Source organism: Oncorhynchus gorbuscha, linkage group LG07 (genome assembly GCF_021184085.1).
Source record: "Oncorhynchus gorbuscha isolate QuinsamMale2020 ecotype Even-year linkage group LG07, OgorEven_v1.0, whole genome shotgun sequence".
NCBI lineage: Eukaryota > Metazoa > Chordata > Actinopteri > Salmoniformes > Salmonidae > Oncorhynchus > Oncorhynchus gorbuscha.
The window spans coordinates 54,972,531-54,996,623 of NC_060179.1; the positions used below are offsets into that span (position 1 = coordinate 54,972,531).

The window sequence follows — 24,093 nt, forward strand, 5'->3', positions numbered from 1 at the left end:
TTGTATACTGTTCATTCGTGTAATTTCATTTCATGTCTTTTTTTTATGGTGCTGAAACCAGAGAATTGCTATATTGTATTATATGGTAGCTATAGAGACAAGGTAATAGCAGTAAATAAAAAAATGGCATCGAGCTAGAGAGAGAAGCCAAACCCGAGGCTCTAGTCAACAATTCCCTCCTAGGCACTTCCGTTATAGAATTACTGAAAGATATTCTTTATTCAGTCTGCACATGAAAGAAAATGGAAGTGGGGAGAACATACATGGATTCAAAGACCACAAGAAAAAGCTGAAAAGAACCCAAATTTCATTGGGAATTTTATTAGTAATAATAATAATAATAATCTGCCAAATATACAGCCATTACTGAATCTCTCCTATTATACATTCTCATATAGGTCATTTACAAAACGTAGTAATTAGTCATCGATTTCGATCCGATATGAGAGAGAAACAGCAGATACACGTCATCATTTCCCCTGCATATTATGTTACTGTATACGTCAGAACAGATCAGCATTCCCCCAGGATGGACAGACAGCAGAACCAATGGGAGATAGAACATTCTGACAGCACTGATACTATACTCCATATTATTCCAGACCACAGGAAGAAGCATGAGACCAGCCAAGGATCAATGAAACCCAGGACCCGTATTTACAAAGCGTCTCAGAGTAGGAGTGTTGATCTAGGTTCAGGTCCCACCTCTCCATATAAATCGTATTAATTATGCCAAATGTAGGCAGAACTGAACCTATGTCAGGGCTGCGTTTAGGTTTTTACGTTTTGGAACGTTCAATTGAATGGAAACGGTGCTGTACTGGACGACCAGTTAAAACGGGGAGGGGGTTGGGTTGTGGAATGCTGTCAGCATGGCCACTGCTCTTTTAAACACGTCACTCATTGCTTCAAACCACACCGCACCACACCCACCGAATGGGAGCAAACGTACCGGTCTTTTCAAAAGCGTACAAGAATGTTTCGGAGAAATGTGTCGTTTAGTACAAACCGTTTCGCAACGTAGCAAAGGTTCAAGCGAACTGAATACACCTTGGCACTCATACTCTGAGAATATGGCTGAGTTTAAAAACAGGCAGCCCAATTCAGATGTGTTTTTCCACCAACTGGTCTTTTGACTGATCACGTCAGATATTTTTCAGGACTGATCTGATTGGTTAAAAGACCAATTTGTAAATACATTTCTGAATTGGGCTACCCTTTGGTATGCAGCCTTTGTAAGTAAGGGTTCAGAACAATAATTACAACAAGCTGGAAAATAAGTTGTTGATTCGCTAACCCAATCAAATCATCGGATTACTTAGCTACAGTTTGTTGCAAAAAATCTGAGAGAAATTGAGTTTGTCCTGTATATACAATAAATGATAACTCACTTCTGATTAGCTCAAGTCTAAAAGACAAAATCCAGTCTTGCCAAATGCCACATGAGTGTTTCAATACACCAACTTAAACATTTCAGTCAGGTATTATATAAAAACCACTTTGTGGATAAACTAAACAACATTCCCACAATGGGAAAGTCATTGGTTAGTTCACAGCAAAGGGACAGATTTGATACATTAGCTATATTCATTTGTTTTTCAGTGCATTTATTTATTAGTTTTTTTTAAAGAATAGCAGACTTCAGCAAACACAAACCAAAACAATTTGTTAACTTCTTGCCCACTAACTTTACGAAGACACCGTTTACCCAGAAAGAAGAAAAAAATAGAACCGGTGTGTAAACAAGAGATTTCAATTCATTGTAGAACAAGTCGTCATTTTGACTTCACCCAGATGAAACGTAAAGTCCTTGTATAGAGTCCCATCTACCCGTTGTGGCGCTAATGTATTACAACTTCCATAAGAGCTGCCGAGGGTGTCAATAGTAAACAACCATCTTAGAGGTACCTTATTCAGTAACGACGGACATTACTGCACCTCCAGAAACAGACCACTAGGACAACTATAAAACAGAATGTTATAAAATGTTTAAAAAAAAAATTGAATGTGCTTATAAATGGGTTAGGAGTTACTTAATGAAGACAGTGTCACTGTAATGTAAATCATTACCAACCGTTCTTTACCTACAATTTGGGGAATTTTACTCAAATAAACAATGGCCCTGTTGCAAAATGCTGAAGCTGGTCGCTTGCTAAGGAGTTGTTGGAACAATAAAATGAAGACATTTTGAGTAAATGTAAAGCTGCCAGAATGAACGTTTTGAAATGAATATATGGAGTAGAAAGAAATAAGGCAGTGATAATAAGTCAAAATATCTTCAAAAGACTGTAAACATCTCTCATAAAAGGTTGTTCCTCACCATTTAAAATGTACTAAATCGTCAATGTTTTTTTGACTGATAAGATTATCATCCAAAATAAATGTGTCTTTTGGTATTAGTTTAAAAATCAAACAAAAATGTAGCACGGTCAGCGTATCGTCTGTTCAAATAATTAAACATTCTATAGCTATCAGGGTTATTAAGAAGAAGCAAATGAAAAACAACATTTCTCTTCACTGAAACAATTGACAATATCTTGATAGAGATTACACTGCGGAAGCATTGTTGTGGTAGAGACAACACCACGAGGATCTAATCTACCTCCAGGCCTTCAAGTTCAGAACTCTATCCAGACCTTGCTCCCTCTCCAACAACAACAAAAAAAGACCCAGTACTTTGGCATTCTATCCCTCTGAACATGAATCACTAGATAAAACAAACTCAAAATCTCTCTCTGGTCAGTCTGTGAATTCATTGTCATCACAGCAGCGTATTGCAATTTCTTCACAATTGAACAGACCATGACACACAGTGTATTGGGGCAGAGGGAGGACAATCTACGGCATACGGATCCCCTTCAGCTCTCGTTGGAAAGGCGCACGCAACAGAAACGGCGGTAGCATCTGTCGACAGACTGTGGGATGCGATGACCTAACGAGGAACTCTTTGTGCTATGCCGATTTTGTGTCACTAATCGTTTGGACAAATCACGATTTCACAGGTGCTCTCGGATCTTTCAAATTTCGGGAAGGGGACATTTGGCCCATAGACTTGTCTGATACAAGTGTTTCTGTTGGGGGGAGGGGGGGGGGGCTTCACAAGTCGTGTTAGTATCTTTTAACATCTCCCCCCGAGAACTTCACAGAGCATCTGATACAACTAAACAAGACTTTAGTTCTTGTTTTCCGAGATTAATATAATCTTGAAAGTCAATCATGAACAAGTACCACTGCAAGGATACAGGTTAAGAAGATCAGGTAAGGCAATTTGGAAGCAAAACATATAGCAAGATAGAGAACAGCAATGCTGAAAGTACTTACCCTCTACCGAGTATAACTTCAAATGGATAAATACAAATCATTCTGGGACAATTAAAAAGACAAAAAGGATCAGAAATAAAACAAAAAGACATCACTTAATTATATAAAAATTATAATTATATAATTATATAAAAAACATACAACATATCATACGCAAGCCAACAAAACAAGGGTACTCTTTAGGGATAATCACTTGAGTATTGATTACAGTAGTTTACCTGAGTTAGATACCTGTTAACAGTGGTTAAGAATCAAGAAGCACATACGTCGGACAAAGAGTTACGGAGAAATGACTTCATTGATATAGTGCATATAGTGCAGTGAATCACGGGGCGAGGGGGCGAGGGACTGGGACTGTAAAACACAGATTAGGTACACTTGACCAATGAGAGACAAGACAAACCACTGGAGAAAGAAGGTTATTGGTGGAGGATCTGCTGCAGCACCTCCAGCAAGTGTTTCAGGCCATAGATGTAGCCTCGGTCCTGGCTCTCGCTGGGGAAGACGTGAGCAAAGTCAATCATCCTCACCTCCACTTCGCTGGCCCTCTGCTCTGGCTGCGGCTCCCCCCGGCCTCCCTCCCCCACTTCCTCTTCTTCCAGTCGTGCTTTGACACCGTTGCCGTTGGGCTGCTCCGACGACACCAGACCTGGGCACTTCCACGTGCTGTTGTGCGCCTGGGGGTTGGGGTCTGTCACGGCAGTGACGTTGCCATGGTGACCCTGGGTGCAGCTCTTCTTGTGCATGGCATACATGGTGGACAGGCTGTAGTCGAGCGGCACGGCAGCGCAGACGTTGTTGTTGTGTTCCAGTACGTCCTCGTTGGGCTCGCAGCAGGCGGCAGACGTGGTCTTCTCTGGTAGGCCCCCGGGGATGTGGCCCTCCGGGTTGGGAGGAGGCAGGCCCTCGTATACAAACAATAAGGAGCTGGCATAGAAGGTTAACTGGATCTGGCCCTCGAACCATCTCAGGATGTTCTGGACCTTCAGGATACTGGCAGTGATGGCGTCTTTCCTCAGACTCGTCCCATTATAGAAGAATTTTGATAAACCTGGGAGAGGAACGGGAGAGGTAATTGTTGTTGTTGAAGAATACAATGTTTTCTGATGAGAAATGACAGCGATGATTTAGTCTGTTTAGGAAAACGCATCGGGCATCGTCTAATTGAGAGCAAGCTTGGCTAGCAACTACAAGCGAAACCCCGTGGAAATAGACAGAAAGGTATACATGTTTATTTTGTGCCGGGATTATTATTGTCTCAGGAGCTCACCGTCTTTGACAGTGTCCTTGAGGAGGCCTCGTCCGTAATGTTGGTCATACGAGTCATAGCCGTCAGAGTTCACCTTGTACACCTGGAGGGTTCGAAAGATAGAAAGGAAGAATGACATTTTATTTAACTAGGCAAGTCAGTTACGAACAAATTCAAATTTTACAATAACGGCCTACCCCGGGCCAGATCCTCCCCTAAACCGGACGATACTGGGCTAAATTGTGCGCCGCCCTATGGGACTCCCGATCACGGCCGGTCTAAGGCACTGAGATACAGTGCCTTAGACCGATGCGCCACTCGGTGCAGCCAAATTAGATGCAGCACATAGGCCTATTGTTTGTTCTCATATGGAAGCAATAACAAGCACTGCTTAACTTCAAAAGGAGATGACGTGTCTCTATATAACAAACTCAAAGTGATACAATCATGGGTGGAATACTCCCTCTGGTGGAGAAATTATTTTTACACAATTTTCTCAAAACATTTAGAATATGATGCACATATATGTGTGACATAATATGATACATATTTTTTCCCCGGTTATATTAATAGCAATGCGAGTAGATCTCTGTAGTCTGTGAGGACTCCGAGATAATTCCATTCCCACGCCGAGAGGAGCAAAACTGTTGTCTTCCCCAGAGGGATTCCTCCCTTCTATCACTGCAATCCGGAACATCATTATCAGTAATTAGTCTTATCACTCTGTGGTGATCAGCAGATTTTTCCATGCTCCGTGCCAGAAAGCCTTTGACCCTGGGGCAAACACAGGGCATGTCAGTGGACGACCCCTCGTGCTGTAAGGTCTGTGTTCTTACAAAGCCTAGACTATGATGAATCTTATTCGCTTACTAGTCTACCTTATTGACAAGTGAGAAGACAACCTGGTATGACAGAGCTTGCCAGTGCAGGTCCTAGGCCATTTGGAGGCAAATATTCCAGAAGTGAAAACTACACCGGTGGTCCCCAACATTCATTTCCCAAAGCAGAGTGCGACAGGCACTATTACTCATTCATTTGCCGATTGACATTGGAGTTAAGAACAGTTATGTTATCATGACCCTCAGAGACCTGTGAGGAACACCCAAAGGAGGGGAGGGCATAAATGGTGATTGGGGTAGAGGAAAGGTCCTAGTCAACAGATCTGGACATCAGTCAGATAGAAGCTAGCTCCATCCTGTTCTACTGGTGGCTAGAGGCTTCCTATTACGGACCTCCCAAGAGGCTGCTGTTTGGTAACCAAAAGACAAACTCAAAATGTCATTACGCACAGAAAAAGAACAGGGAACAAATGAGTCACTGACAAACACAAAACAGGTGGGGTTTAGAAGGGGTTCTAAAAAGGCATCAATGTGGGTGACTACTGGGTGCTGGCCAAGCAACTTCAGTGTGGTCTTAAAAAACACCCGCCATGGATACCCACTGGATTTGCCTGAGAAAAGACAAAATAAAAAATAAAAATTAGGAAGTACCAATGGATATGAAGAAAGACTGCCAGATGAAGGCTTTGTTCGGCTCTCTAATGTGGAAGAGCTAAAGTGAGGTGTAGTTCTCCCAACATCTCCTCTCCAACTGATGCACTGGGCCAGCAGGTCTTAAATACCAGCTGGGCCTGCGCAGGTGAAACACATCCTGACTAACGAGGTGCTAAAAACCCTAGCCTGTAACACTACAAATACTGAACAAGGCTTACATTTTTACAACAACTAGTACTACAGAATTAGTTACACAGGCAAGATAATAGACCAGCAAAGTGGAGCGTTTAACTGATTAGACTATTTGCCATGCAGTCAAATGCCTTTTGTCTGAGTGTACTTTTCAGGTATGTACAGTGCATTCGGAAAGTATGCAGACCACTTTCCTTTTTCCACATTTTGTTACTTTACAGCCTTATTCTAAAATGGATTAAATGTTGTTTTTTTCCCCCTTCATCATACACACAGTAACCAGTGATTAAAGCAAAACATGTTTTATTTTTATTAACTGAAATTTCATATTTACATAAGTATTCAGACCCTTTACTCAGTACCTTGTTGAAGCACCTTTGGCAGCGAGTACAACCTCAAGTCTTCTTGGGTATGACACTACAAGCTTGGCATTTAGGGAGTTTCTCCCATTCTTCTCTGCAGATCCTCTCAAGCTTTGTCAGGTTGGATGGGGAATGTCATGGCACAGCTATTTTCAGGTCACTCCAGAGATGTGCGACCGGGTTCAAGTCCGGGCTCTGGCTGGGCCACTCAAGGACATTCAGAGACTTGTCCCGAAGCAGGAGCAGGCTTTCATCAAGGATCTCTCAGTACTTTGCTCCGTTCATCTTTCCCTCCATCCTGACTAGTCTTCCAGTCCCTGCCACTGAAAAACATCCCCACAGCATGATGCTGCCATCACCATGCGTCACCGTAGTGATGGTGCCAAGATTCCTCCAGACATGACGCTTGGCATTCAGGCCAAAGTAATCAATATTGGTTTCATCAGACTAGAGAATCTTGTTTCTCATGGCATGACAGTCCTTTAGGTGCCTTTTGGCAAACTCCAAGCGGGCTGTCATGTGCCTTTTACTGAGGAGTGGCTTCCGTCTGCCCACTCTACCATAAAGGCCTGATTGGTGGAGTGCTGCATAGATGGTTGTCCTTCTAGAAGGCTCTCCCATCTCCTCAGAGGAACTCTGGAGCTTTGTCAGAGTCACCATCAGGTTCTTAGTCACCTCCCTGACCAAGGCCCTTCTCTCCTGATTGCTCAGTTTAGCCTGGCGGCCAGCTCTAGGAAGAGTCTTGGTGATTCCAAACGTCTTCCATTTAAGAATGATGGAGGCCACTGTGTTCTTGGGGACCTTCAATGCTGCAGACGTGTTTTGGTACCCTTCCACAGATCTGTGCCGAGACACAATCCTATCTCGGAGATCTACGGACAATTCCTTCTAAATCATGGCTTGGTTTTTGGTCTGACATGCAGTCAACTGTGGTACCTTATATAGACATGGGTGTACCTTTCCAAATCATGTCCAAACAATTGAATTTACCACAGGTGGACTCCAGTGAAGTTGTAGAAACATCACAAGGATGATCAATGGAAACAGGATGCACCTGAGCTCAATTTTGAGTCTCATAGCAAAGGGTCTGAATACTTATGTAAGGTATTTCAGTTAATGTACTTTTAATACATTTGCAAAAACTTCTAAAAACCTTTTTTCATTTTGTCCTTACGGGGAAATTGTGTCTAGATTGAGAATATTTGTTATTTAATCTATAGCGCTGTAACGTAACAAAATGTGGAAAAAGTGGTCTGAAAACTTTCCCGAATGCAGTGTAAATATGCTGACGTGTAAGCCCATGTTCAGTGAATTGGTCAATAAAACCATATAGCACGTGGTAGTATTTTGCAGTCCAGCTGTATTGATATCTTGCGATTGGCATGACTGTTTAACAAAGTTTGAGGAAAGTGACACGTTGAGTTTACCAAGACAACACTGAAAGCACCTCGATACTTAATCCGTAGTGTCAATGTAAAAGCATAACAATCCTGTTGTTGAGGGGGCCAATCAACTATATTCCAATAGGCTGGATTTGGTCGTTGGGGGTAGAATTGAGGACTCCTGTAAGTCATTATGGAATGGAAGAATAGTGGTATGTTGGTTTTAGCCCTGTGTGATTGACTGGTCAGCGACGACCAACCCTGTGTTCAAACAGAGAGGACTTCAGAATGGAACTGGATGAGGAATGGAACTCTTCACATAAACATTAACCAAAACATGTGTGAGGTGTGAAGCCAGTCAGACAGTAACTGGGAAGTAGGACATTGGAACAGGTGACGTTGGACTAATGAGATGCATCTACAGTGCATTTGGAAGGTATTCAGACCGCTTCACATTTTGTTACATTACAGCCTTATTCTAAAATGTATTAAATTAAACATTTATCAATATACATACAATACCCCATAATGACAAAGCGAAAAAACAGGTTTAGACATTTTTGCAAAATATTTCAAAAATGAAAATACCCCATTTACGTAAGTATTCAGACCCTTTACTGTGAGACTCGAAATTGAGCTCAGCTGTATCCTGTTTCTAATGATCCTTGAGATGATTCTACAACCTGGAGTCCACCTGTGGTAAATTACATTGATTGGACATGATTTGGAAAAGCACCCACCTGTCTATATAAGGTCCCACAGTTGACAGTGCATGTCAGAGCAAAAACCAAGCCACGAGGTCGAAGGAATTTCCTATTCAGGATGGAGGGAAAGATGAACGGAGCAAAGTACATAGAGATCATTGATGAAAGCCCGCTCCTGCTTTGGGACAAGTCTCTGAATGTCCTTGAGTGGCCCGTGCAATGGTATAAGTATTCAGAGACCCAAATCCACTCCTGCATTGTCCTGTTGGGTCGTTGTCCTGTTGGGTCGTTGTCCTGTCGGAAGGTGAACCTTCGTCCCATTTTGAGGTCCTGAGCGCTCTGGAGCAGGCTTTCATCAAGGATCTCTCTGTACTTTGCCCTGTTCATCTTGCCCTCCATCCCTGCCGCTGAAAAACATTCCCACCTCATGATGCTGCCACCACCACCATGCTTAACCGTAGGGATGGTGCCTGGTTTCCTCCAGACGTGATGCTTCAGGCCAAAGAAATCAATCTTGGTTTCATCAGACTTGTGGTCTGAGAGTCCTTTAGGTGTCTTTTGGCAAACACCGAGCGGGCTGTCGTGTGCCTTTTACTGAGGTCTGGCCACTACCATAAAGGCTTGATTGATGGAGTGCTGCAGAGATGGTTGTCTTTCTGGAAGGCTCTCCACTGAGGAACTCTGTCAAAATGAACATCAGGTTCTTTTATCCAGTATTTTTTGCTCATCTTTATCAAGGTTGCCAATAATTCTGGAGGTGGACTGAACATGTACAGTTAGATGGGTCAGAGGATCAGGTACACTCAAGGTCATGGATATTTTAATGTTGTTCAAAGGAAGTGTTTCTCAATCCTGGTCCCAGGACCCAAAAGGGCACACAATAAAAAAGAAAGTAGTGAGAGAGCACTAGGGCATGCACATTGTTCAAAAGGTAGTGTGTTTCTCAATCCTTAAAAGGGGTCAGAACCAGGGCAAAGAAACACCACTTAAAAAAGGTACATGGATAAGTATGGTAGCAGATTCTCAGCAGGACCAAGCCAGCAATACAGATTATGGAGGCAAATCAGATAGTTAAAAATAAATACCAAAAGCAGCATCAACAGGCAAGCAAGCAATTTACAAGTGGAAAGGGGAGGTCTGGCCTCTGGAGAAGGAATGATATACATCATTTTGGAATGAAACACACTTTGAAAGGGAAAACGTATAACACACTTTTTCTAGTTTTACAAAGTGAACCAAATCCTGCAGCCATCAACTGTGCGACGGTGGGTGAACAGTTTTCCCACTCAAGGTCTATGCGTCTCTTGGATAGGATACTAGCAAAAGCGATTGCATCCTGCATTGCCCGGATACCATTAAGCCAGTAAGTGGTAGACCAGAAAGGGCGAGCAGAGGGCACACTCCTACATTGACTCCAAACATAAGGCATTGTTGCAAAAACACTTGACCTAAACACAACAATCTTTGAATCGTCCTTCTAGCTCTGGTTCGGCTGCCCAGGCAGGTTTATCAACACCTGGTAAAAGCCCTTGGAGGGATTATTGACATTGGGTTCCTGTGATTACAATGTTAATGGAAAACAACTTGTCTGATGGCGGAGATGAGGTCATCGGGTATTGATTATACTTGTTCATTGCTAGTGAGTGTACAAAACAACACAGTGTACAAAACAGTAGGAAGACCTTCCTGATATTGAGTTGCACTCCCCTTTGGCCCTCAGAACAGCCTCAATTTGTTGGGGGATTGACTCTACCAGGTGTTTAAATGTTCCACAGGGATGCTGGCCCATGTTGACTCCAATGCTTCAAGTTGACTGTGTGTCCTTTGGGCAGTGGACCATACTTGATAGACATGGGGGAACTATTGAGCGCAAAAAAGTAATGCAGCGCTGCAGTTCGCCTGGCACCTACTACTATACCCCGTTCAAAGGCTCTTAAAATAAATTTGTCTTGCCCATACACCCTCTGAATGGCACACATACACAATCCATGTCTCCATTTTCTCAAGGCTTAAAAATCCTCCTTTAACCAGTCTCTTCCCCTTCATCTACACAAGTGGATTTAACAGATGACATCAATAGGGGATCATGGCTGTCACCTGGATCCACTTAGTCAGTTCCTAATGAACTGGTACTCAGGGTATTGAGTTGAGGTCTGACAACAACAAAAAAATCATTGAACTTTCTTTTTCTGACCATGACAAACTTGACATAACAGATAAACTATTAATATAATGAAGATAGTGAATAACAATAGTGATCTAATCTACCCTTCATATAGAAATAACCCCATATCCTGCCATATAGAAATAACCTCATATCCTGCCATATAGAAATAACCCCATATCCTGCCATGTAGAAATAACCCCATATCCTGCCATGTAGAAATAACCCCATATCCTGCCATATAGAAATAACCCCATATCCTGCCATATAGAAATAACCCCATATCCTGCCATATAGAAATAACCCCATATCCTGCCATATAGAAATAACCCCATATCCTGCCATATAGAAATAACCCCATATCCTGCCATATAGAAATAACCCCATATCCTGCCATATAGAAATAACCCCATATCCTGCCATATAGAAATAACCCCATATCCTGCCATATAGAAATAACCCCATATCCTGCCATATAGAAATAACCCCATATCCTGCCATATAGAAATAACCCCATATCGTGCCATATAGAAATAACCCCATATCGTGCCATATAGAAATAACCCCATATCCTGCCATATAGAAATAACCCCATATCCTGCCATATAGAAATAACCCCATATCCTGCCATATAGAAATAACCCCATATCCTGCCATATAGAAATAACCTCATATCCTGCCATATAGAAATAACCTCATATCCTGCCTGCCCGTCTCTCAACCTTTATTTTCTCAAAATGGTTACTAAATGCCAAGTAACCACTTACGATTATCAATTTAGTAATTTCAATTACTTCCTTTCAATAAAACTTTTGACCCACCTGTCGCTGATGTTTCCTAAATATCTGTATTTTACAGTCTAGCAGTACTTTGAGATCCAACAGCATAAAAACGACAAACTTTCTGAGCATTTCTACCTCAAAGTGCCATGATGGTCAAGTTGGAAAGTATTCAGACTTCTTGACTTTTTTTCCACATTTTGCTACGTTACAGCCTTATTCTAAAATGGATTCAATTGTTTTTTCCCCCTCAAACTGTGGGAGCTTATATAGATACCGTAGGTGTGTTCCTTAACAAATCATGTCCCATTTATTGAATGTACACAGGTGGACTCCAAATCAATTTCTAGTCTCATAGCAAAGGGTCTGAATACTTAGGTATATAAGGTATATGATTTTTTAATTTTCTATCAAATTTGCAACTTTTTTTTTTGTTACTTTTAGTTGTGTCATTATGGGGTATTGTGTGTAGATTAATGCATTTTTTTTTATTGATCCATTTTAGAATAAGGCTGTAACGACATAAAATGTGGAAAAAGCGAAAGGGTCTGAATACTTACCAAATGCACTGTATGCCTATTTAACACTACCAATAGCCACCAATACCTATTTTAACTAATAATAATCTATTTAATATACAGTTGAAGTCGGAAGTTTACATACACCTTAGCCAAATACATTTAAACTCAGTTTCACAATTCCTGACATTTAATCCTGTAAAAATTCCCTGTCTTAGGTCAGTTAGGATCACTACTTTATTTTAAGAATGTGAAATGTCAGAATAATAGGAGAATAATTTATTTCAGCTTTTATTTCTTTCATCACATTCCCAGTGGGTCAGAAGTTTACATACACTCAATTAGTATTTGGTAGCATTGCCTTTAAATTGTTTAACTTGAGTCAAATGTTTCTGGCAGCCTTCCACAAGCTTCCCATAAGTTGGGTGAATTTTGGCCCATTCCTCTTGACAGAGCTGGTGTAACTGAGTCAGCTGAGTCAGTTAACTGAGTCAGCCTCCTTGCTCGCACACGCTTTTTCAGTTCTGCCAACAAATTTTCTTTAGGATTGAGGTCAGGGCTTTGTGATGGCCTCTCCAATACCTTGACTTTGTTGTCCTTAAACCATTTTGCCACAACTTTGGAAGTATGCTTGTGGTCATTGTCCATTTGCGACCAAGCTTTAACTTCCTGACTGATATATCTTGAGATGTTGCTTCAATATATCCACATAATTTTTCCTCCTCATGATGCCATCTATTTTGTGAAGTGCACCAGTCCCTCCTGCAGCGAAGCACCCACACAACATGATGCTGCCACCCCCGTGCTTCATGGTTGGGATGGTGTTCTTCGACTTGCAAGCCTCCCCTTTTCCCTCCAAACATAACGATAGACGTTTTGGCCAAACAGTTCTATTTTTGTTTCATCAGACCAGAGGACATTTCTCCAAAAAGTACAATCTTCATACCAACGTGCAGTTGCAAATCAGTCTGGCTTTTTTATGGTGGTTTTAGAGTTGTGGGTTCTTCCTTGCTGAGCGGCATTTCCGGTTATGTCGATATAGGACTTGTTTTACTGTGGATATAGATACTTTTGTACCCATTTCCTCCAGCATCTTCACAAGGTCCTTTGCTGTTGTACTGGGATTGATTTGCACTTTTCTCACCAAAGTGCATTCATCTCTAGGAGACAGAACGTGTCTCCTTCCTGAGCGGTATGACCGCTGCGTGGTCCCATGGTGTTTATACTTGCGTACTATTGTTTGTACAAATTGCTCCCAAGGATGAACCAGACTTGTGAAGGTCTACAATTAATTTTTCTGAGGTCTTGGCTGATTTGTTTTGATTTTCCCATGATGTCAAGCAAAGAGGCACTGAGTTTGAAGGTAGGCCTTGAAATACATCCACAGGTACACCTCCAATTGACTCAAATGATGTCAATTAGCCTATCAGAAGCTTGTAAATTGTAAACAATTGTTGGAAAACATTACTTGTGTCATACACAAAGTAGATGTCCTAACCGACTTGCCAAAACTATAGTTTTGTGGCATGGTTGAAAAATTTGTTTTAATGGCTCCAACTAATAGCATATTTTGAGTATAATTATATTCTTTTATTACGTCTGTGCTAGTAGCCTAGGCTATTGCTGTGCCTAGGCTATTGCTGTGCCGTGCCAATGAAATACACTAGTTTATTTAGCAGCCAAGACACACTTAAATTCCCCTGTCCTTATGGCAATCACATATTTTACAATTAGAATATAATAAAATAAATAATATTTTCCCCAAACAAGCTATTGCTGAGTGTCGCTAGTATTCACGTTGTAAACATGGTGATTCTACAAAAAAAGTGATATTCAGAGCCCTGAAGAGCCCATCCCCTCAATTTTTGAGTTGTTTGGCAAATGTATCGAACCCACAAATGCTGATGCTTCAGATACTCAACTAGTTTAAAGAAGGCCAGTTTTATTGATTCTTTAATCAGCACAACTGTTTTCAGCTGCTCTAAAATAATTGCAAAAGGGTTTTCTAACGATCAATTATCCTTTTAAAATGACAAACTTAGATTAGCTAACACAAGGTGCCATTGGAACACAGGAGTGATGGTTGCTGATAATGGGCCTCTGTATGCCTATGTAGATATTCCATTAAAAAGCAGCTGTATCCAGCTACAATAGTCATTTACAACATTAACAATGTCTACACTGTATTTCTGATCAATTTCATGTTATGTAAATGAAAAAAAAAAAAAAAAATGTAAAAGAGCTTTTCTTTCCAAAACAATGACATTTCTAAGTGACCCCAAACCTTTGAACGGTAGTGTGGGTGTTAGACAGTTTAGTATCTGCTCTTTCCGGTGGTATATAGGAATCAAAACACTTGGACTGCATGTGGCTCTGTAGGAGGATTGGGAAAAAGTCACTTTTTTGAATACATTTTTTTTTAAAGCATGCTCTCCTTCACAAACTGTGCTGTTCATCAGTCAACTTCAGAACGGAATAGGCATTTACTGTAATGTCAGGTACCAACTCAATAAAAACAAGGAATACATTTCAGCCGTTTCAAAAACATAGCTCTGCTATTAAGATCTTTTACTGTACGATTACTTCGCTTGAAGAGACAATCATGTTTACACCGGAGAGGGGTTACTCTTGGCCGAGTCTCACCCGCAACCTCCACAGGTGGCATAGAGGACGGACGGGAGAATTTCTCAGCTTTACGCTTCAGTAATAAGTAGTCGCGAGTATTTGTTTGGATACCGCTCCATAATTGCAGCGTAAAAAACAGCCTAAGGTACTTCCTCCAAGGTCTCATATAGCCCCTTTCATTAACATGAATGGCAGTAGCAGTTAGAGAGGCCTTTTCAACCCAATGGGAGGGGCTCATAAGGAGGCTGAATAGGGAGACTCACCCTCATTCCGAGAACCAGGAAGCCAATCTCCTCCATTAGCGGGTACTTCTTGATCTGCTGGTCCCGCTTCTCGTAGGAGGCGTAGGGATCGTAGCTCTTCTGGCCTATCTTCACGTCCATAATACAGGGCTTCTGGAACCGCCGAGTGACATCCTCAAGTTTCAGGTACAGCTCTGTGAGGTCATCAGAGGGCGGTGTAGAAATAAGGCGTGGGAGAGAGACATTTTGAAATAAATCAACACATTTGGCCACTAGAATGATAGACGAGGCTTTGTTTCACCACTACAGTGTCATGTTCCTAGGAGCAAAGCAGAACACTGTCATGATTGTTTACATTTAACAGCTGGAGAGCTCTGCTGTGAAACCATCCGAATGACAGAAGTCTTTCTGAATGAAGTTCTGACCTAGGATCAGTTTAGCCAATTTAGATCAGAATGACTAACATTTTATGGGCAGGGAGGATCTGATTCTAGATTAGCACTTCTCCTCTGAGTTTATTTGTGAATACAGGCCCCGGGTACATGTTGAAATAATATCCCAGGTAGGTTTAAGGATTTTTGCTATGTGCCGGTGTTTACCGTTAGGAGATTCAGGAGAGGACCAGGCGCCAAAGTATTTGGGGAGGTGATGCTGAAGGTCCAACAGACACGGATCACAGCAGTCCTCGGCGTAGACCTGTCAGAAGCAAAGGACGGTTAGGACATACTTCAGCTCCGTTGAGGGAACTATTCACCATCTCTATGGGGGAATGTCTGTCTTTATTGATGGAGATGTTTTACCAACAAATATTAAGAGTAATGCGATAGTACAGTACAAACATTTATTTTCCTTCCTTTTTATTATTCACTACAGTGAAATGATGGTGGTGAAAGTAGCCAAGTTTGTAATACGTGATTCCTCTGTAAGAGAGTATTTCCAAAGCAACCATTTCGTCCCGCCCGTGTACATTTAGTCCACTTTAACAATAGTAGAGTAAACGGTGCCAGTGGAAAATCTCTGATAATGCTTCGGCTAAATGTTGTTGCAGTGGACATGCTGAGGCAAACACCTTTCTTAAGCCCTTAAATAAACAGATAGCCCTCTGGTTTTTATGTGGGGAGTGTGCTGACCTTGCCCATTGATTGAGCTAGTAGAGATGTGGACTACATTACTGTGCCCAGTATTGCCATAACAAAGGCCCCCAGAGCCACTGTAAAGGGGCCAGAATGCTAGGCTTCCTTAAGAACTATTCTGGGCGATTGAACGATAGAATGGTTTCGGACTAATCACTCACTTTTTGTTAACTCATTTAATCTACACGTCAACTTGAACATAAACTTTGTTCAAACTGACATGGGAGAACTGTTCCCTAGTAAAAAATAAAACTTTTTTTAATTGAAAGTGATGCAGAACAGCAATTTCATAAAGTGCACACTGTACAGTGAAAATGATTATACCTTCAGACAATAACATGTATATCTATTGATTTTGTGCATCAAAAGGTGGATGGTTACCATGCTGTAGAACTGCATCTCTCTAGGACCTCGGGGAGGGGGCTGGAGCTGTTTGAGTACTGTGCCATCAGGATGTTGCAATATGCCTGTTGAAACAAAAGGTGTGGTCCATTCTGACACTTAGCTAAAGATCTAGTACTGGTTGCAGCATAAAAGTCAAGTCAGAATATCTAAAAAAAGACATCCTTCTGGCTAAATAATCAATGATCAGATATGACTGGATTGGAAATTGTGACCGAGAGGGCCCTAGCTTTCACAATTGTGCAACCATTTTAGAATTGGAGTTACTTCAAGAGAGAAAGGAAGGAGGCCTTTCTAAAGTACTCAGACAGGGCCAAACAGTTTGCCAGTTATACCCAGCTGAGAAGTGCAAAGGTTAACTAGTATTTAACGTGAAGTAATAAAAAACGATGCACCTTATCAAAGATGACTGGGCACCAGTATCATATATAGTACGATACTTTACACTCACTCTGAGACTTGGCTCCAATATTAGATAGAATGAAGTGGGGAAAGAATGGACAGCAATCCACTCAACTAAATGTTACTGCCTCAGGCACAGATTGAACCTTACACCTAAAATCAGTTGAAATAGTGACATTTGAAACTGAGACGAAAGCACCGGCGTGTTCCTGTACGTTACGTCATATGCAGTAGACTATGCTGATTAGAATATGCACCGGTTGGTTGTGGGATTGTGGATTTACAGCTAGCGATACTGTCTATGACAAAGAATTTACCCCGGCCTGGCCTTCCCACTGGTAGGAAATGAACACTCCAAGCGTCAGCGTTTAATCAACTCAGAGGTTAAACGTGTGTCAAGAGTCTTGACCTAAATACAAGTCTGACACCCAAGCCCTGGCTGAGGGTAGGATTCAACTGAGAGTCTCTTAGCAGAGAGACAACACGGATTACATCCTACTGACACTGGCGCTCCATCACTGTCTCCAAGGACAGAAATAATACATTGGCCCCTTCAGCTAAGGGAGTGTTACTTCAAACATTGGATGTGTAAGCCTAATTCATGATTTAGGCTATAGCCACTGGTAAGTTGCCTGGTGAGTTTTGTAGGCTACAACTAAGTGGATGATCAAGAGTGATAGTGGTGATAGAAGCCAAACTGGATTTCAGTTGCTTGATTACAATAGGAGAGCAGATACTACAGGCTTCAACTAAAGTACACAAAAGGCTACAAGCAGGTGCTCTATTCTGTTATTGACTGACATTATGAAACCTATCACCACGGCTTGTTTGCTCCATAGCGTTGTCCTGGTGATAAAGAATCAAGGGGGGGGGGGGTTTAGCCTACTTCTGTCAGCTTTTCCGAGGTATTGACATTGAACAAAAACGGAGCAATTCTACCATGTGTGACGATTGAACTAAAAGTTGAATTGAGAAAACAATACGGTATCACTCTCGTGATTACTTCTCCCCTGTTTTCAGGGGCGTAACACATGCAGACCATGAATTGCTCAATTAAATGCAACTCAGTAGTGGATAAACAACATGCACCGTCGCGGCGAGAGGAGAACATATTGGATAAGTCCAGTCACTGACCTACTTTATCAACGCCATACTTATGACCGGCCACCTGATGGGAGAGTGGCACACATCCGTTCAGGTGCGCCGCCTGCGATCCTCCCTGAGCGGTCTTCTCTTTCACTGAGCCGGAGAGGCAAGTTCCCAGGTTCAGCATGGGACTATTGATTTCCAGTCTTCCCAAAGCTAAAGATGAGTCCACTGTCTGACGTTGAGTTGACATTAGCAAATCAATGATTTTCAAACAAAATAAAATAAAAATAGCCAATCTATAATTCACATGTTGATATTATGTAATCAGAGCGGCCCCAGCACGATTTCGAACACCGACGGATGTCTTCATCGAATTCGTCAAATGGGCTCGCGTTAAGCACCAAGTCTAACCTAGTATGTACAATGTAGCGAGGCTCCAAAAGCACTGCTACAATGATTTTCATATCTTCGTCGGCAACATTAATACACTCTGGCCACATCCCACTTCCTCACAAGGGAGACGAACACACTCCTCTCACACAAAAAAAATGTTCTGATAACACAAGACCGATATCCGCATGCAATCTCGAAAAATGTTCGTCTCTTCGAAACTACCTCGAGCGCGACCGTAGTTGGCTATTTGGGATACAAACGAGCCCCGTTGTTGTCTGCTTACATTTTACACGTCCCACGATGCTAAAATACAGGCAGCTAGCTGTGACATCACATCTGACACACAGGCTCCTCAACGCGAAATTGTTTCACAACCAAAATAAGCACGGGAAACAATGTCATGACGGACACACTATCGATATCTTTAAATAGTTGCAATGACGTTCACATTCGAACAGTACCCAATGTGGGCGGCTATCAACATGTCATCTTGCTGGCTACCAACCTAACCTACTACACTTGCGACACTGCCCCTACTGTCGCAATTCTGTCTACTTCTGGCAACAGCTTCAGTGCAGTGACTTTTCCATCACTGTCGAAAAGAATTGCCTAAAAATTATAATGTGGACTACGCCTACATTCTAGATGAGTCAGGTAAAACCATGATTTGATTTAATGTTTTACATTTGCATGAGGTTTATCATCACTGTGCACAAATTAATTTAATGTAGTTGATGACTTTATCATTCTGAAACTTCAAATTGTATTCGTCGTATGTACTGATATACGCATGATATGCACTCATGGTAAACTAAATGCCTACATGCCGGTTTCTTCTCGGCAATGCAAAAACAAAAGGAAATAATAAAATATATGAATACGAACATAAAGTAAAATGAGTCAGGGTACGTTATCACTAGTTTTCTTTCCAGCGCTTTGATTGACGTCACATCCTGTAAATAAGACTCAAGCACAAATCACACTGGCCCAATAGTGGTAATTATAGGCCTTATCTGTTGTAAAATCTTCGTAATTGAGCCACATCTTGTAAACATGCTTGGTTCTAAACAAGTTAATTGCATTCGAGATTTCCACTCAGCAATCATAACATTGGAGATAATTAGTATACTGTTTATAGACCCACCCATAATGCATAATAGTCATTTAATTTAATCATAATGTTTAGAGTATGGAAGGATTTTAATCAAGTAGGCTGAACAATCCCATCATGGAACAACACGAAATAGACCCCCCCCCCCCCAAACAAAAACAGAAACATGAAAACAACATGTAAAGAACAATGTGGTGTCTTGTCCACCAGATGGCAGAGGAGACCAGGGCAATCTGTATCAAAATGGAAGAAACGCTGCATCAATCTCCCAGCCCCCATTCACCCCCCCTACCTCTTTGCCTTTTCTCTCTCCCGTTCCCCCTCCTTTTCTCCTCTCTCTTCCCTTCCCTCTGTGTCCCTCGTTTTGTGTCAACGGTGCAATTGGAATAAAGGTATTTAAAGGTGTGTGTGTGTATGAATGCGTGCATACGTACGTGCGTGAGTCTGTCGACTTGTGCGTGTGTGTGTCATCACAGTTATGTGTGCCTGTCATCCTGCTCTTCTAGATCAATGGAACACAGTTGCGTAGCAACCTGTGATGGGAGGACAAAGAGTAACATAGATTAGATAAAGACCAAGGGAGGAAGGGAGACGGAGGGACTCAGAGGTAGGGAGGGAGACCTTCACAGTGGTCTCTGGAAAAGTAGAAAAAAGGCTGTGAGAGGGGTAGTAGGCGACAAATGAGTTTGTATGTATGTTTCAGGGTTGGGGTCAATGCCATTTAAATTCCAGTCAATTCAGAAAGTGAACCAAATTCCAATTTTTCATTTTCTTCATTTAAAAGAATTTAAGCGAAATGGGATTTCATTATATTTCCTAAAATGACTGGAATTTAAATGGAATTTATCCCAACCCTGGCGTGTATATGAGAGCAGCGCAGAACTTAGTGCGAACTCGTGATGCTCAGAGCCAAAGCGTCAGACCACTGCGGTTTGGCAGTTCACATTGCTCAAGTAAGCCGTGAGAATACTTGATGATACTTAATGGCGGGGACACACACCCCAAAAATCTTGGGGGTGGAGAATTTACGTAAATTCTGCTTAATTCTATATCAAATATGTGTAAACTTTTCTGCATATCTAAGCATACCTCTTGAGCTGTCTGTATTCTTCTGACTGGTGGTTCTTTTTGAAATACACTACTTGTGCTACTCTGCATCTCTGCTAAAGTCTGGGTTAAAGATGGAAAGGAATGTGAGTCTTATTCAGTTCATTTAGTAATCGCTTGCTTTTCAGCAGGCTTGCCAGCAGGCATACCAGGTAAGATACACTATATGACCAAGTATATGGACACCTGCTCATCAAACATCTCATTCCAAAATTATAGGATATTAATATGGAGTTGGTCCCCCCGTTGCTGCTATAACAGCCTCCATTCTTCTAGGAAGGCTGCGGGGACTTGCTTCTATTCAGCCACATAAGCATCCGTGATGTCGGCACCGATGTTGGGCGATTATGCCTGGCTCGCAGTCGACGTTCCAATTCATCCCAAAGGTGTTCGATGGGGTTGAGGTCAGGGCTCTTTGCAGGCCAGTCAAGTTTTTCCACAGAATTAATGCCTAAACTGTTAACCTTTTGAGTTGTTTCTGGTTGAACACTGTAACCACACAGAATTAACAATGCAACCATGCAACATGAATGCATCAAAAATAGATGTTCATTAATAATATGTCACATTTCCAGATCTCGTTGTTGAGAGATGGGGTACATACTTCTGTGTGTCTTATGTTTTTGGGGTGTCCACACAGCCTTGTAGGTAGAGTGTGAGAGGAAATGATGGTTATGTGCATAGAGATATGGTTGCTATGACAACATCTATTAGTCAGAAGGTCACTAAGTGTCCATTCTCTCTCCTCCATAAAGTTTAACAGCCTCTCTGTTCCCTGGTGTTATTGTAACACTAGACACCACACACACATAAACACACACACTCATACATACTCACACACTATCTCTCCCTCACACAGAGATACAGGTGTGTGTGTGTGTGTGTGTGTGTGTGTGTGTGTGTGTGTGTGTGTGTGTGTGTGTGTGTGTGTGTGTGTGTGTGTGTGTGTGTGTGTGTGTGTGTGTGTGTGTGTGTGTGTGTGTGTGTGTGTGTGTGTGTGTGTGTGTGTGTGTGAGAGAGAGAGAGAGAGTATGCTTTCAGCCACTTTGCTTGGAACAGATAAAGATAATTAAATGAGCAGCTAAACAGAGTGCTGCTGGCGTCACCATGGTAGCACTTTGATCTGCTATGTCTCTGTGATAGTATCATTAACTCATCGGTCTACACACACATACACACACACACACAGAAATAGGGCACTTCCTGTAGATATTCTTTTCCCTTTAGCCCTTCTCCCTGAAGTGTGCACTTGTTCACTTCCCCCTCGCTGAAGTGTGCAATTATTGAACTGGTGGAAGAAATATGGTGTGGACTCCATCTATTCTACAGTCTACAACAATCCAATGCTTTTACAATTTTAAGTCCTTGAGGTAACAGGACTTAAAAATGATAACAGGGGGGAGGTGTTGGATTTGGGCTTCAGTGTTTAATTGGCACTGACCTCTAACCTCTAAGCCCTGACTTCCAACATTCACCCCCCTCCCCCCACAGACACACAGTGCCTTGAGAAATAATTCACACCTCTTGACTTATTCCACATTTTGTTGTGTTACAGCCTGATTTAAAACAATTCTCAGCCATCTTCACAAAGTACCCCATAATGACAAAGTAAAAAACATGTTTTTAGACATCTTTGCTCATTTAGTTTTCACACCCCTGAGTCAATCATTTGTAGAAGCACCTTTTGCAGCAATTACAGCTGTGAGTCTAAGACTCTAAGAACTTTCCACACCTGGATTGTGCAACATTTGCCCATTATTCTTTTCAAAATTCTTCAAGCACTGTCAAGTTGGTTGTTGATAATTGCTGGAAAGTAGACTGACCAAGTTCTCCTCTAGAATTTTGCCTGTGCTTAGCTCCATTCCATTTATTGTTTATCCTGAAAACTCCCCAGTCCTTAACTATTACAAGCATACCCATAACATGATACAGCCACCACTTATTTTATCATTTTTTTTATTTCACCATTATTTAACCAGGTAGGCAAGTTGAGAACAAGTTCTCAATTACAACTGCGACCTGGCCAAGATAAGGCAAAGCAGTGCGACAAAAACAACAACACAGTGTTACGCATGGGATAAACAAATGTACAGTCAATAACACAATAGAAAAATCTGTATACAGTGTGTGCAAATGAAGTAAGGAGGTAAGGCAACAAATAGGCCATAGTGGCGATGTCACGCCCTGACCTTAGTTATCTTTGTTTTCTTTATTATTTTGTTTAGGTCAGGGTGTGATGAGGGTGGTATGTGTGTTTTTTCTTGTCTAGGTTTTTTTGTAATTCTATGGGGTTTTGGTATGTCTAGGTATATGTAGGTCTATGGTGGCCTGAATTGGTTCCCAATCAGAGACAGCTGTTTATCGTTGTCTCTGATTGGGGATCCTATTTAGGTTGCCATTTTCCATTTTGATTTTGTGGGTTATTGTCTATGTGTAGTTGCCTGTCAACATGCGTGTCTTATAGCGTAATGGTAATTTTTGTTGTTTTGTATATTTTGTTCAGTGTTTCTCTTTCATTAAAGAAGAATGTATTCTTATCACTCTGCGCCTTGGTCTCCTCGTTATGACGAACGTGACAGGCGAAGCAATTACAATTTAGCAATTAACATTGGAGTGATAGATGTGCAAGTAGAAATAATGGTGTGTAAAAGAGCAGAAAACAAAAACAAATATGGGGATGAGGTAGGTAGTTGGTTGGATGGGCTATTTACAGATGGGCTGTGTAAGCTGCTCTGACAGCTGATGCTTAAAGTTAGTGAGGGAGATATAAGTCTCCAACTTCAGTGATTTTTGCAATTCGTTCCAGTCATTGGCAGCAGAGAACTGGAAGGAAAGGCGGCCAAAGCAGGTGTTGGCTTTGGGGATGACCAGTGAAATATACCTGCTGGATCGCGTGCTACGGGTGGGTGTTGCTATGGTGAACAGTGAGCTGAGATAAGGTGGAGCTTTACCGAACAAAGACTTATAGATGACCTGGAGCCAGTGGGTTTGGTGACGAATATGTTGCGAGGACCAGCCAACGAGAGCATACAGGTCACAGTGATGGGTAGTATATAGGGCTTTGGTGACAAAACGGATGGCACTGTGATAGACTGCATCCAATTTGCTGTGTGGAGTGTTGGAGGCTATTTTGTAAATGACATTGCCGAAGTCAAGGATCGGTAGTATAGTCAGTTTTATGAGGGTATAATTGGCAGCATGAGTGAAGGAGGCTTTATGAAATAGGAAGCCGATTCTAGATTTAATTTTGGATTGGATATGCTTAATATGAGTCTGGAAGGAGAGTTTACAGTCTAGCCAGACACCTAGGTATTTGTAGTTATCCACGTATTCTAAGTCAGAGCCGTCCAGAGTAGTGATGCTAGTCGGGCAGGCGGGTGCGGGCAGCGATCGGTTGGAGAGCATGCATTTCATTTTACTAGCAT

At 41.8% G+C, this 24,093-nt stretch overlaps 1 protein-coding gene across 1 annotated transcript; it reads right to left on the bottom strand.

The window, feature by feature from the left end:
* Positions 1-290: 290 nt before the first annotated feature.
* On the bottom strand, positions 291-18,307 carry ipmkb (inositol polyphosphate multikinase b). Its single transcript, XM_046356774.1, has 6 exons — positions 18,103-18,307; positions 16,546-16,631; positions 15,631-15,727; positions 15,053-15,225; positions 4,592-4,673; positions 291-4,372 (listed from the first exon to the last, which is right to left on the bottom strand). The coding sequence occupies exons 1-6, from the start codon at positions 18,305-18,307 to the stop codon at positions 3,741-3,743; spliced, it is 1,275 nt and encodes a 424-aa protein (XP_046212730.1). The 3' UTR covers positions 291-3,740.
* Between the last annotated feature and the right edge of the window lie 5,786 nt (positions 18,308-24,093).